The sequence below is a fragment of the Balaenoptera musculus genome, chromosome 9 (assembly GCF_009873245.2).
Source record: "Balaenoptera musculus isolate JJ_BM4_2016_0621 chromosome 9, mBalMus1.pri.v3, whole genome shotgun sequence".
Taxonomy (NCBI): Eukaryota; Metazoa; Chordata; class Mammalia; order Artiodactyla; family Balaenopteridae; genus Balaenoptera; species Balaenoptera musculus.
In genome coordinates this window covers 42,028,488-42,040,825 of record NC_045793.1, presented here as the reverse complement: position 1 = coordinate 42,040,825, position 12,338 = coordinate 42,028,488, and the positions used below count along the sequence as shown (strand labels likewise).

Genomic DNA, 12,338 nt, shown 5'->3' with positions numbered 1-12,338 from the left:
GATTCTGTGAGTCATTTTTCCTCCATGGAAAGGGATAGGTATGAAGGTCATGTGTCTTTCTCCTATTACTGATGATAAACTCTGAGTCTTGGCTCCCTGGGCTCCTGGTGGATTTCCGCTGGTCTAGCACAGTCTCTTATTGGCCTTCCTTATGTAGGTGGGATCCCATGTCAGAGGCAGGGATGGGGTCATGGAACCAAGACAGCAGCTTCACACACTAATAACCCCCCATGTCCTCCAACATGACAACTCAGCTTGACTTTATCGAACAAGAGCTGCCTTGGGGTCTTGACACCTTGACACTTTAAGATCTAGGGGGCATGTCTTCCCCTCCTCATGAAAAGGCAGTGTGACTGATGATAGGGTGGGTGGGTAGGGCTATACCAGGATACAATCTGTCTTGCTCTCCATATATCAGAAGAAATGGACTGTCAGTGTCCTGGAGAGAGGAAACTATTTACAGAAACTTTCTCCTCTTCATCCAAGCAGACAAATTAGGCAACCATTCAGAGGCAACTTATCTTGAAGCTGGGGAATCTTATACTTCAAGGCTCCTTGTTTGTATGATCTCTGCCTGTGTGAGTGCTGGGAGCAGCTGGGAGCTATAGAGTGTTTTAGGTGGAGAGGAGCCAGGCTGCACTCAGAACAATATTTCTACATAAGCACTCCTGGCAAATTGGAACAGAGATCTCAGAAGAAAGGGACCTGAATTTCCAAGACTCCAGGAATTTGTTAAGATTTCTTTTATTGTTCTAATTAATTATACTTTTATTCTTGATTTTGTATTTGTATTTGGTATTCTTTTTCTTCATGAGGACCCCTCAAATCCTGTAAGCTCAAGACCTCACAAAATTGGGTCTGCTGCCATTGCCGTGCTAAGATTAAGTGTTTGGCTTTTCTCTTTCCTTCCCTTTTCTCTACCTGGAAGCTGCTAATTTATTATTCATAGGGAACCGGGGCACCAGCATTAGATGCCTCAGGATGTGGGTAGTGGGGTAACTGCAGGTAACTTCCATTCTGCCTGACTAGCCTTATGAAATAGAAAAAAATTGCTGCAATGAAACAGTGACAGCATGCGGTTTGCTCTAATAGCTGTTTGGGTTGCTGTAAAACTTTGCTATACACCACTCTCCATTTAATTTCATACTGTTCCAAACAGAATAAAGGGATTAGATGTGAACGAGCTTAAGTGAGACTTATAGTGGCTGTGACAGAGACAGCCTCAACTCTCATTACATCATGGACATTCTTCACATGTGATTGGATTCTATGCCTCTCTTCCAAACAGCAGAAAAAGAGTTGCTGTAGCCTACCATCTTCTTCCTTAGGTCTGACTGAAGCAAACAGGCAATGGGCTTTTAAGGAGGGCGGAAAGCAAGAGAACAGGGTTAAGTTTGAATTTAGTCGCTTACCCAAATGCCATTACAGTTTGAATCCTGATGTGTATCCCAGTTGTCTGGCCTGTGAAGAAAACATCAACATTGGTCTTCGGCATGTATTTATCACTCTGAATGTCAGCTTCACGAATGAAGGAATGAATGAATGAGTGCTACACCAAGTGTCTTTGATAGACAACAGTTTCTTCAGGGAAAAGTGCCACACACCATTGTGTGTTGTGGCACACAGAAGCCTCACTTGACCTCTTTGCCATTCTCTTGGCTTTGGATGTTTGCTGGGAACTGTGGACCAAGTGCAGTCTTTTCACAATTGACTATATTCATGGGCGGTATTGTTGTGGAATGATGCCGATGAGAATAATGAACACATCTGCAGTCCATTTCATTTAGACAGGTGACACCATTAAAGTTATGCCTCTAAAGTCCCAAACATCTGGTTAATGCTTCAGCACTGTAGTCACAGCTAAGATGAAGGCTGGCGTACCCAGTTTGAAGTCTGAGATGTGATTGACTGAACATCAGCCTGGGACTAAAATGTGACCTGCGTTCTACTCTCTGCCCGCCTCGCCCTCCTCCCTGTGGAAGAGGCTACTCTTTCTGGGCCCAGGGCTGCCTGTAGAACTCGTGCAGGAGGCTGGATAAACGTCCACAATAACCTGTCTACTCACTTGTTTCTCCCACTAGACTGTAAACTCCTCGAGAGGAGGGCTATTTCTATTTGTTTACCACCCAACATGATGCAGAGTGCTTGGCAACGCTCGATGAGCAGTTTTTGGGCAAATGAATGAAGAAATACTGTTTTTTCATTGAGCTTTACTTCAATTAGGAGATGGAGGTCCCTTCTCTCTGTAAGCATGAATCCCCTAGGCTGGGGGAGATAATTATGCCTTCTGCCTCCTTTTCAGAAGGTAATTTTCGACATCAGTGACCAGCAGAGACCGTTACCTTCTGCCTGGGTATGCCATCTTGTTGCTGTCGTTACAGTCTCTCCCTCGCCAGTGAGAGCCCCGCAGTGTCTGAAATTGAAGAGCACACACAGGAAGGGTCAGTTCTGCTTTGACGTTATCCACAGAGAAGGCCAATCAGAGCTGTCTGAGGGGTACTGACATCTGCCATTTTAAATCCAAATACAGTCTAGGAACACAAGAGATCACTAAGAAAATTAAGATGATATGCTAAGACCTCCCGTGTGAGGCGAAATGTAATATGGTACCAGGGCCAATCACAGATGAAGTGTGTGTGTGTATGTGAGTGTGTGTGCGTGTGTGTATATGTGTTGCTGGGTGCGTGCTGATATGTGAGTGTATGGGGGTGCATGTGTGTGAATGTGCATGTATGCGGGCACGTGTGCATTCACATGGGTTGTTATGTGAATGCATGTTTTATACACGTGTCTGTGTACATGTGTGTTCATGTGTATGTGTCTATGTGCACTTCCACAAAGAGCAGGACCATCCAACTCCCTGAACTTTCTCTATCAAAGGCTCCAAAACAATTGGTTTATTTGGTCCAGTGATTAATCATTTTGCTGGATAATTTAAAAAACCTCTAGCCAAACTGGTTAGTTGTGTGGATTTATTATATTTTTGACATGTCTGATTTGAAAGAATCAAGAGTCATGATAATGTCACACAATGTTTTTATTTCTCACATTCCCAGGTAGAGTATTTGAGATCCCAACTACTTTGGAGAGTTTGTGACATCTGTTGCTTGCTTGCTGAATTTCGCAGAGAACATTCTGACATCCTAACTGTTCTAAATCTAACATGTGTACACAGACATAAACACACACACACACTTTAAAAAAGTAAGTTAAAATACGTTTAAGAATTTTGAAAATAATTCCCAACACATTTCAAGATAACTGTTATCCCCATGGAGAATTCCAGCTGGGAATGGCGTCAGGAAACGAAAACAGTCTAGGACTAAGATCCACTTTGATGGTTCATGTATTAGTAAGATACCAAAAAGTCTGTAAACATCGTAAAATGGTGTATTATCAAATTAATAATACATTCAAATGGCATTCAATCTTGTCTTATTAAAGGAAAGAAATTTATAGGAAGCGACGCAATATTTAGCAAACATCTGGTTAGTCTTAACGGTACTTACTGGGAAAACACTGTATTTGTCTGAATCTACATCTTTGAATGGTAAAGAATTTTGTATAGCCCTAGAAGAAAAAAAACAAAACACCTGGTGAGCTAAGAAAAAACAAATGGTGTTTGTGAAAACAAATAGAGACATTTTTAGATATGGCTGTGTTGAGTTTATGTGACAGAACTCCATTCTAAAAATAAAATTAAGGACCTAAATAAAAATTTAAAAAATAAAATAAAAATAAAATGAAGAGTACCAGCCAAACTTTGCTCATCCCTGCTCTCCACTCAACAGAACTATTTTCTCTCTGACTTTTTAGTTGGCCTATACGGGGAGGTAAAATATAATGAACTCAAGTTTTAGAGGGCATGGGATATGGCTGTTGAGGTCCTCGGGAAAGAACCTACATTTTTGGTCCAGTCAACGAGCTCAGTACTACAGATTTTACACATTTTACACATTCTGTGATGGAACTCTTTTCTTAAGATTCTCCTCTTTTAAACCACTTATTCTGAGAATCTGACAATTTAGTTGTCACTCCCATTCAAGAGCCTGGGGAACCAAGGGCTCTGATGTGATTGATGACCAAGCAATTCATGTCAAAACCATGGACACCTCCGCTGAGTGAGGATTTCCCCTGAGATCTCACTACCAGACTTCTCCCAGCTTCCAAAGGCAAACACTGTTGCCCTCTAGGAAAATCACTTACAGAGTAGCAGGGAAGTGCCGTCATATGGCAGGGTGAGGTTATTCTTGGAGCCTAGAATATAGAGGGAGTAACACGACCCTTTATAGGATTTAGTAAATGGTCTTTTGAATCAAGAGCTTCTCAGCAGTTCTGAGAGTCTCAAGTCAAGTGAATTCAGCCAGAGCCAGCATGGCACCTAATTGGTGGTGTGGAGCCTGGCTTATGAGCTCTGAGGTGGCGGACCCACCACAAGACCACATTAATAGACCTCTTGGGAGATGACATCTCCTGTAAGACTAGGTATTTTCTCCCATGTACATATTTGACCTCTTGGATAGCTATTTTATGTTTCTAGATGAGAAAAGGAGGAAAGACACAGAGGGAGAGGGAGAGGGAGATGGAGAGAGAGAGAGGACGAACAGACCCAAAGAGCCATATTTTCAGTGTGAGAAAAGGTTCTGGGTGAAGGGTCTCACTGAGGATGACAAAGCTACCCCTTTCCACCTTTGCCATCTCGGGGATGAGAGTTTGTCCTTGAAGGAAGGAACAATGAGTTGTCTCTAGAATTAGAAAGTTAGTTCATTAAATTAACCTTTACCTGCTTATTTTAAAGGCTCAAAGTGACGAACCAAAACCATACATTCTAGACACGAGAGGGTAGATTGGTCATCATAAGTCACATAAATTGCAATTTACATAAACTCCACAATCCCTTATTCATAGCCCCGAATTCCAAACAGGTCTGAACACCAAGACTTGTTTCTTATTTTCAACTTTGCAGCTAACACATTTGGTGGCAAAACTTGACCCAAACTGGTCTAAGGCAATTCATAAGCTATACACTATTTAGTGTGACTATCCATATATTTCATTGCTGATATATAAATTTGTTTGATTAGGAGGTGCTGGGAGTGTTAGGTGAGTTATGGTATATGCACCGTATGTTACTTTCTTAATATCTGGGAAATTCTGAATTCCAAATCACATCTGGCTCTATTTTGGATAAAGCATTGTTGACTTTCACTACTATTATTTCTGCAAAATTGTATCTAAACTTGATACCTTGTGTATCCTTACAGGTATCTGGTTGTATGCTGAAATATTCATTCATTCATTCATTCATTCATTCATTCCACAGCCATTTTTGAAGTCCTTGCATGTGCCAGGCATCATATGAGATATTAGGGCTAAATATAAGATACATTTCCTATGCTAGAAGAGCTTAATGATGGGTGGGGGAAAACAAGGCATCAACAGATAACCACAGTGCTACGGAGAAAATTCTTTAAGAGGGTTGTGCACCCAGAGGGAAAACATTTCTAACTGTATACAGGGAAGCAGGCGATCTTAAGGTGAAAGCTAAAGGATGAGAAAGCATTTTCAAAGCAAGTAATTGGGTGATGGGTGTGGGTGTTCTAGTAGGAAGGAAAAGTATGGGAAGCCCCTTAACATAGCTCTAGGTTCTGAAATTAGACTCCTTGGATTTGAATCCCAGGTCTGCTGTCTACTTGGTATGCGACTTTGGGCAAATTATTTAATCTGTTTGTACATCTGTTACCTCATTTGTAAACAGGGTCAGTGTCAGTACCTGCTTCCTAGGGCTGTTGGAAAGACTAATAGCATTGTTACATGTGAAGCAAGGAAGACCTGTGCCAAGCATGTGATAAATACTCACAAAATATTAGCTCTTTTCATTATTATGTGCAATGCTAACAGTTATTCCAAGGATGGTTTCTAGGATTGGGCAAACAGGAATCAGGTGTCTGCTCTTATGACATTTTAGTTTCTGGAGACATCTCGAATCCAATCCATGGACTCTCTTCAGATTTTAAGGTTCCCAGCCACACAACGTTCCATCCAGTTAGGCGTGTCCATTATTTTTAGGTATTTTTACCATAAGCACCTTTGCAGCAAGCATTTTTGCTGTAAACATTTTCACTGCATAACTAATTGGTCATAAGACAATTTTGCCATAAAAGGTAAAATGACTGGTTGATAGTTTGTTTTGATATATATCATACAAAAATCATGACAGATGATGATGATTTGCCCCAAGAGCTGGTTTCTGATTTTGAAGCAAACTACAATGGAGGAGAAAGAGGTTGAGGGCCTGAAAGTTGCAGATTTGAACTCGCATTTCCCATAGAACTCTGGAATGTTTATCAACAGACATGTTACAAGATGCCAAGAACACACAACAGTGTAGAGGCTTTCACAACGCAATACAAAGCTTAGGTATAAACATGCATCCTAGTATTTGGAAAGTGATACCTCTCCTAACGGAGGAAGAAATCTTAGCAAAAAAGAAAAAGTGTGATGCCAAATGAGGAGAAGAATCAACAAGAAAAAACAGTGTGTAAAATACTAAGATTGAAAGACCTGGAAGACAAGTGCTTATGTACAAGTCACGAAATAGGATCAGTCATTTGCGCAGTATTGCCATGAAATATACACACACTTTAAATATATTCAGATATTTTGTATTTAGCAATAAAGTCTCTTTAATTTTGTAATTCATTTTTCAGGTTTCATGATGTCCTTCTTAATGTCTCTCTTTTATTTTTCATTGTTTTATCCCTTACAGCAAAATCATGGCTAATTAGTTACGTGGCAAAAATATTTGCGGCAGCAAAGCTGTCTAAGGCAGAGAAACTTACGGTGAAAATACCTAGAACCCCAGTTACCACGTTGGCTGGTGCAGCTAACCACCTGCTTGCTGCTCCTGCCCTATGACTGTCTGGGGTTGGGCTAGCAGGCTTGACCCAGGGAGCAATTGTGATTGCAGCTGAATGGCATTCGTTACATAATGGTGAGCTATTCAAGTTCAAAGTGCCTAAAATTATGTCATGAAACTGGGGCATTACAACAAAAGAAAACTAGGGGGAATAAAGTTTCCATGTGTATCTGCCTCATAGTTGAGTCCCAGGCAGTACTCCAGGGCCAGCGTGACTCTGTTTCACATGCGTGTGGATGTGTTACGTGCATCCCTGTAAGATAAAATGAGAGCAGAGAAAACCATGGAAGGACACATCCTGCCGTGTATACACGGCTCACCTTGTGGTGGGGACAGGGACGATGTGGGTGGAAAGACCAGGGCAGGGGCAAGAAGGAACAAATGAAAAAAAAGCAAAGAATGATGAATTAAAAGCACAGTTAACGTAAGATAAGATAGTCTGTGCGAATTTATGTGAAATAATACATATGTGGGTTCATGCATTTAGAAATTCAATAAAAAGAATAAATTATTAAGAGGGGACCCTCCTGTCCTACCACTGCTACAATAGAAAATAGGCAGTATATAGGCACTGTGAATTCTGATCAAAACAAAACAACAACCAAAAACTTGGTTGCCCCATGGTAGTAGCCTGGTATCCTAAACATTTGTTTTTCTAATAAAGCAGTGCTTTTTCTTTATTGACTCCCTTGTTTCTGCAGAGTCCCTGCTAAAACTAAGCACTGTGGTAGGAACGCAGGGATAGAAAGTTTACCAAGAAATGGTATCCCCGCTCTCCAAGAGCTGTCGGTGGGTGTGGGAGACTGATGGGGAGGCAGCCAGAGAAGAACAGGGTGCAGGAGAAGGCACCCATGAGCGTGGAGTATGGAGGAGGCTGGCCAAGCGACCGAAGCTAGGCTGCGAGCTGGAAAACTTCCCACGGGTGGAGACACCTCCATTGCATTTTGAAGGCATTAGACCAAACAGGATGGGGACAAGAGAGGCACAGAGCCAGAAAGGCATTCTTACTGGAGGGGATTTTAGGGAAGGATTATGTAACAGAAGACACATAGGTCTTTGTCTCTACCACCTGCTGACTGTGCTAGTGGGTCAAGCATTAAATAAACTAGAACCGACTTGCTCATCTGAAAGTGAGGCTCCGAGTCAAGGGACAGGCAATGCTGTGGCTCTGAGCCTGACCTTTATAACCAGGCTGCTGGGTTCAAACATCATATTTATCCATGACTAGCTCTGTGACCTTGGACACACGGCTTTACATCTTTAAAAAGGGGACCAAAAAACTGTTGTCTGTCTAACAGGGTTGCATTTATAAGAGTTCCTGGTGCAGAGACAGTATCAGATAACTTTTACTTGTCATTATTATTACTGAGCCACAGGTTGTTTTAAAGAATAAACGAGGCTGCATTTAAATGTGCTTTATAAACCATGCAGCACTGAATAATTTGTGACTTGGTACGAATTATACTAGAAGCACAGTGATTTTTAGAAAGAAGAAAAACATACTGCTTTTGCTTTTTCGTGAAAAAATTTCCCTTTGAAATTGGGCCAGGAAAATCCCTGGCCACAGATGCTCTTGAATTCAGGTTTTCAAAGGTGGTTCAATTGAAGAGTTGCCGTTTTAGGCCCTGAGGGCCCACGTTTGGTTTGACACAGAAAATGCAATGATGCTTTCAGCAAGGAGGGGACAGGGGTCTCGATTCAACAAGAGCTAAGCATGATGAAACGGTCGGGGGCTTGGGACCTGGCTGCATCTTAGCCCCCCGCACTTTCTTTCATGCCCGATATTTCCCCTCTACTCCTCATGTCCTGAGGGTCTCTGCCTCCACTTCTATTCATGAAAAGCGGGATTGATGACTGTTCCAGGATCCAGGTTCGCACTTTGCACAGTTGGCTTGCAGGAGCTTATGTGGGCAGATGAACCAGGAAAAGTTTTAAGACTCTTGGATCCCTAAGAGGCTCTGAATGTGGGTCAGATGCACAGCCGCCTCCTCTCCTGAGATACTTTCAAAGCAGACGGGGGATGTTCAATGCCTTTAGCGTCCATGAAGCTCATGAGATGAAGGATGGAGGAACGTAGGAAAAGTGCCTCTATTGTGGGTTGAACCGTGTTCACCAAAAAGATATGTTGAAGTTCTAACCCCTGCTCCCTGTGAATGTGAACTTACTTGGAAAAAGGGTCTTTGCAGATGTTATTGAGTTAGGATGAGGCCATAAGTGTGGACCCTAATCCAATATGACTGGTTGCAAAAGGAAAAACAGACACACAGGGAAGATGGCTATATAAGAAGAGGGAAGCAGAGACTGGAATGACACAGCTGCAAGCCCAGGGTTGCCAAGGATGGACGGGCACCCCCAGAAGCTAAGAGGCAAGGAAGGATTCGACCCAGAGTCCCTGAGGGAATCTCAGAGGGATCTGGCCAACACCTTGCTTTCCGACTTCCAGCCTCCAGAACTGGGAGACAATACATTTACGTTGTTTCAAGCCACCTAGCTTGTGGTATTTTATTACAGCAGCCTTGGGAAACCAATATAGCCTCTCAGTCCAGATGTTCAGCCTGACTCTCACCCCTGGGGAGTTCTTCCCTCTAACTCCTCACCATGAGAGCCAGGCTGGACCGGAAGGCACTCAAGTGATAGGAACTGCCTATGGGAGAGTGAGAATAAAAGCAACAGGGGCCAGGGCGGACGGAGTGGTCTCTGTGAATGTCTCACAGTGAAGGAACATTATTTTGAGTCATTAAAGCATCATCTGTACATGTAGCATCTGTGGTCTGGCTCCTGAAATAGAATGTGAGCGCGCTAGGGAGGACACAGTCAACCAGGAACCTAGGAACATGCCACGCTGTCCCACCAGGTCTCAGGCCAAGGAGTCTGCATTTTTAAAACTTTCCAAATGGGTCTATAGCTTGAGTTTAGACATGGGGAAACTGAAACTCAGAGACATTAAGTGGCTCAAGTCTTCAAAGTTGGCTCAAGAGGCAGCACTGCACAAGAGTCAAGAAAGTGGATGTTTCCAAAGAACAAGTGGGGTCCAGTATACCTGGGGGTGTATCTTGGGTCCTCATGGCTGGGAGGAGTTACTTCTGTAAGACTCAGTTTCCTTCTCTGCGAAATGGAAATAATGACAATCCCTATTTCATGGAATTGTGAGAACTCAGTGCAGAAGTGCCTTGAAAGTTCAGCATCTGGACCCCGGAACAGTGCCATACACTACCTGGCAGCTGCGTCTGCCACAGTCACACGGGAAGCAGCCGAGTGGAAGGTGGACCTATGCTATTTTGCCTCTTAGTCCAACGTGCCTCTCAGGACTGTTGCATCCTTTAATGTTTTGGACAGTGATTACTATAACACCCAGCATAACCTCAGACTCAGAGTGCCGCTGGAGGGAGCACGGGCTTTTAAACGGAGACAGGAGGACTTGGGAACTTTGGACAGTGTCTCTGTATTAGGAATCCTGTTCATACATAGCAGAGCTAGATTTTCTAGGTAATAGGTTGGGCTCTGTGAAAATATGGTCCTTTTCCAGCCTTGTGAGTGCCTTGCTCTAAAGATGCTCAAAGAGTCCCTGCCATAACAGGTGGCCAGCCTTGTCTGTATATCTTACACAGCAAGGAGGAGGTGTCCTGTCCCCAGGTGCAGCGCGAGCATGCACTGAGCCACTGTCACAATCTCACTGGCAGGCAGGCTGCATTTCCGTCCGGGGCAGTAAGTCAGGTTGGAGGTTCAAAGATGCTGGTATTCAGTATATTTCCAAAATGATTTGTTCTGAGCTAATTTGTCTTCCAGTTTCTGTACAAGTCATGAGCAAGAAACACTTTCACTTTCAGAAAGATGCCTTTTAACTTGAAGATCATTTTAGTCATCAGAAAACAGGGACAACCAAAGATGCTATCCCCTGCCAGTGCTTAGGAAGGAGAACTTGTATACGTACGATTTAATCCTCTGACAGATCTTGGCCAAAAATGGGAGTGAACAAATATCAGAACCACTTCTGGAATATGCCTGGAGAGAAAAACAAAAACAGAAAGAGCTGTTTAGTTCAAGGGATGATTTTCCAACTTCTAAAGGCCCTTCCTCTCCTCTTGGCTCCACAGTTTGGATTTCTGGACTCTTCTTTCTCCGGAATCTGGGCCATTTTACTTAACTAAATTTACCTCTTGTTCCTGTTTCCACGCTCCATATTCATTCCACCGGTGTGCCTTTGTTCATGCCGGCTCCTCCGCCTGAAGGCTTCCCCTTCTCCCCCAGCTACTCCCACCTTCATCTCTTTTCCTCCTCTTCCCAAAAGGGTCTGGCCCACCTTGGTCCATTCTACTCAGACAACGTTCCTCTCCTCCCTGTTCTCAGTGGCTTTAAAAAAGGATTTGAAAATAAAGACTGTTTTCAAATAAAATAATTCCTTCCTGCTATGAGATAAAATAAAGACTAACAGGAGAGACACTGGCTTAGGAAGAAGGAAGAAGGAAGGTCCCTTCCCTGGGGGAGGCGGGGTAGCGGAAGGAGGGGTGTGTAGATGAAGCCCCTCAAAGTTTCCTGAACAAAGGGATTTCAGACAGCAGTTTCCATAAGACTCTAGCTGTGGGATAAATTAAAAGCCCTGGCTTTTTACTAAGTAATGATTTTAGAAAGATTGCAGTTCCCTTGATGCTTTTCTCAGACAAAAGAAAAAATCAACAGGGTAGAAAAAGTAAGGAACCAGCATTTATCAATAAAGGGAGAGATAGTTCGCTTTTCAAAAGTTTGCTTCACACCACTTTGCATCTATGAAAGACCTAGGTTACTACCTACTCACAAACTGAAAGAAATCCAAAGAAGTTTTTTGCTCTCACAAAAAAAAATGCAAAAAGCAAAAATAACATTCATTGTTTGTTCTGCAAGAGCCAGTGGAGAGGCATTGAGCACCCTGAACAGTGAGAGGGGCACCGCCCAGCTCCCTCCCCAGAAACGACACTGAGCATCTCAGCATCAGGCCACCATAGCTTTGAACTGTGTCTGTGAGCCTCTGTGCTTGATCTCAATTTATCTTGTGCATCTGTTAGCAAGATGTGTCCTAAGGTAATTGCTTCTTTGCCTGAGGAAAGACTTCATAGGAATGCTCTACTTTTGGATAGCGGGGAAACCTGTAGTGATTCCCTCTAGCCCAAAAAGTCCTTCAGATGGCTGTGAGTGGTATTAACAGCGTTGGTAATATTTTGACGCTAGCAAACGTGAACAGGTAACCTTTTCTGGTTACAAATGAGGTTTTTAACGATCTTCAGGATGCTTGCCCAACTTTCTAGGATGAGGAACAACGCTGATTAGCATGCAAGATTTGGAGACAGAAAAGACTGTCCTTGTTGTCACGCAGCTTACTGTCTAGCGGAGCGTCGGGGTGAATAGCCCAGCTCTTAGCATGCTCTGTGACGTCTGTGGTGGTCCA

The 12,338-nt window shown here is 43.1% G+C and overlaps 1 protein-coding gene across 6 annotated transcripts in view; it reads right to left on the bottom strand.

The window, feature by feature from the left end:
- Positions 1–12,338, bottom strand: part of AOAH (acyloxyacyl hydrolase) — a 177,583-nt gene that overhangs the window by 100,135 nt on the left and 65,110 nt on the right. For all 6 annotated transcript variants that reach the window (XM_036864537.1, XM_036864542.1, XM_036864543.1 and 3 more), the window contains 4 exons: positions 10,851–10,921; positions 3,510–3,570; positions 2,343–2,413; positions 1,413–1,461 (listed from right to left, as the gene is read on the bottom strand). In XM_036864537.1, the coding sequence (XP_036720432.1) occupies positions 1,413–1,461; positions 2,343–2,413; positions 3,510–3,570; positions 10,851–10,921 (252 nt within the window). The remainder of the gene's footprint in view (positions 1–1,412; positions 1,462–2,342; positions 2,414–3,509; positions 3,571–10,850; positions 10,922–12,338) is intronic.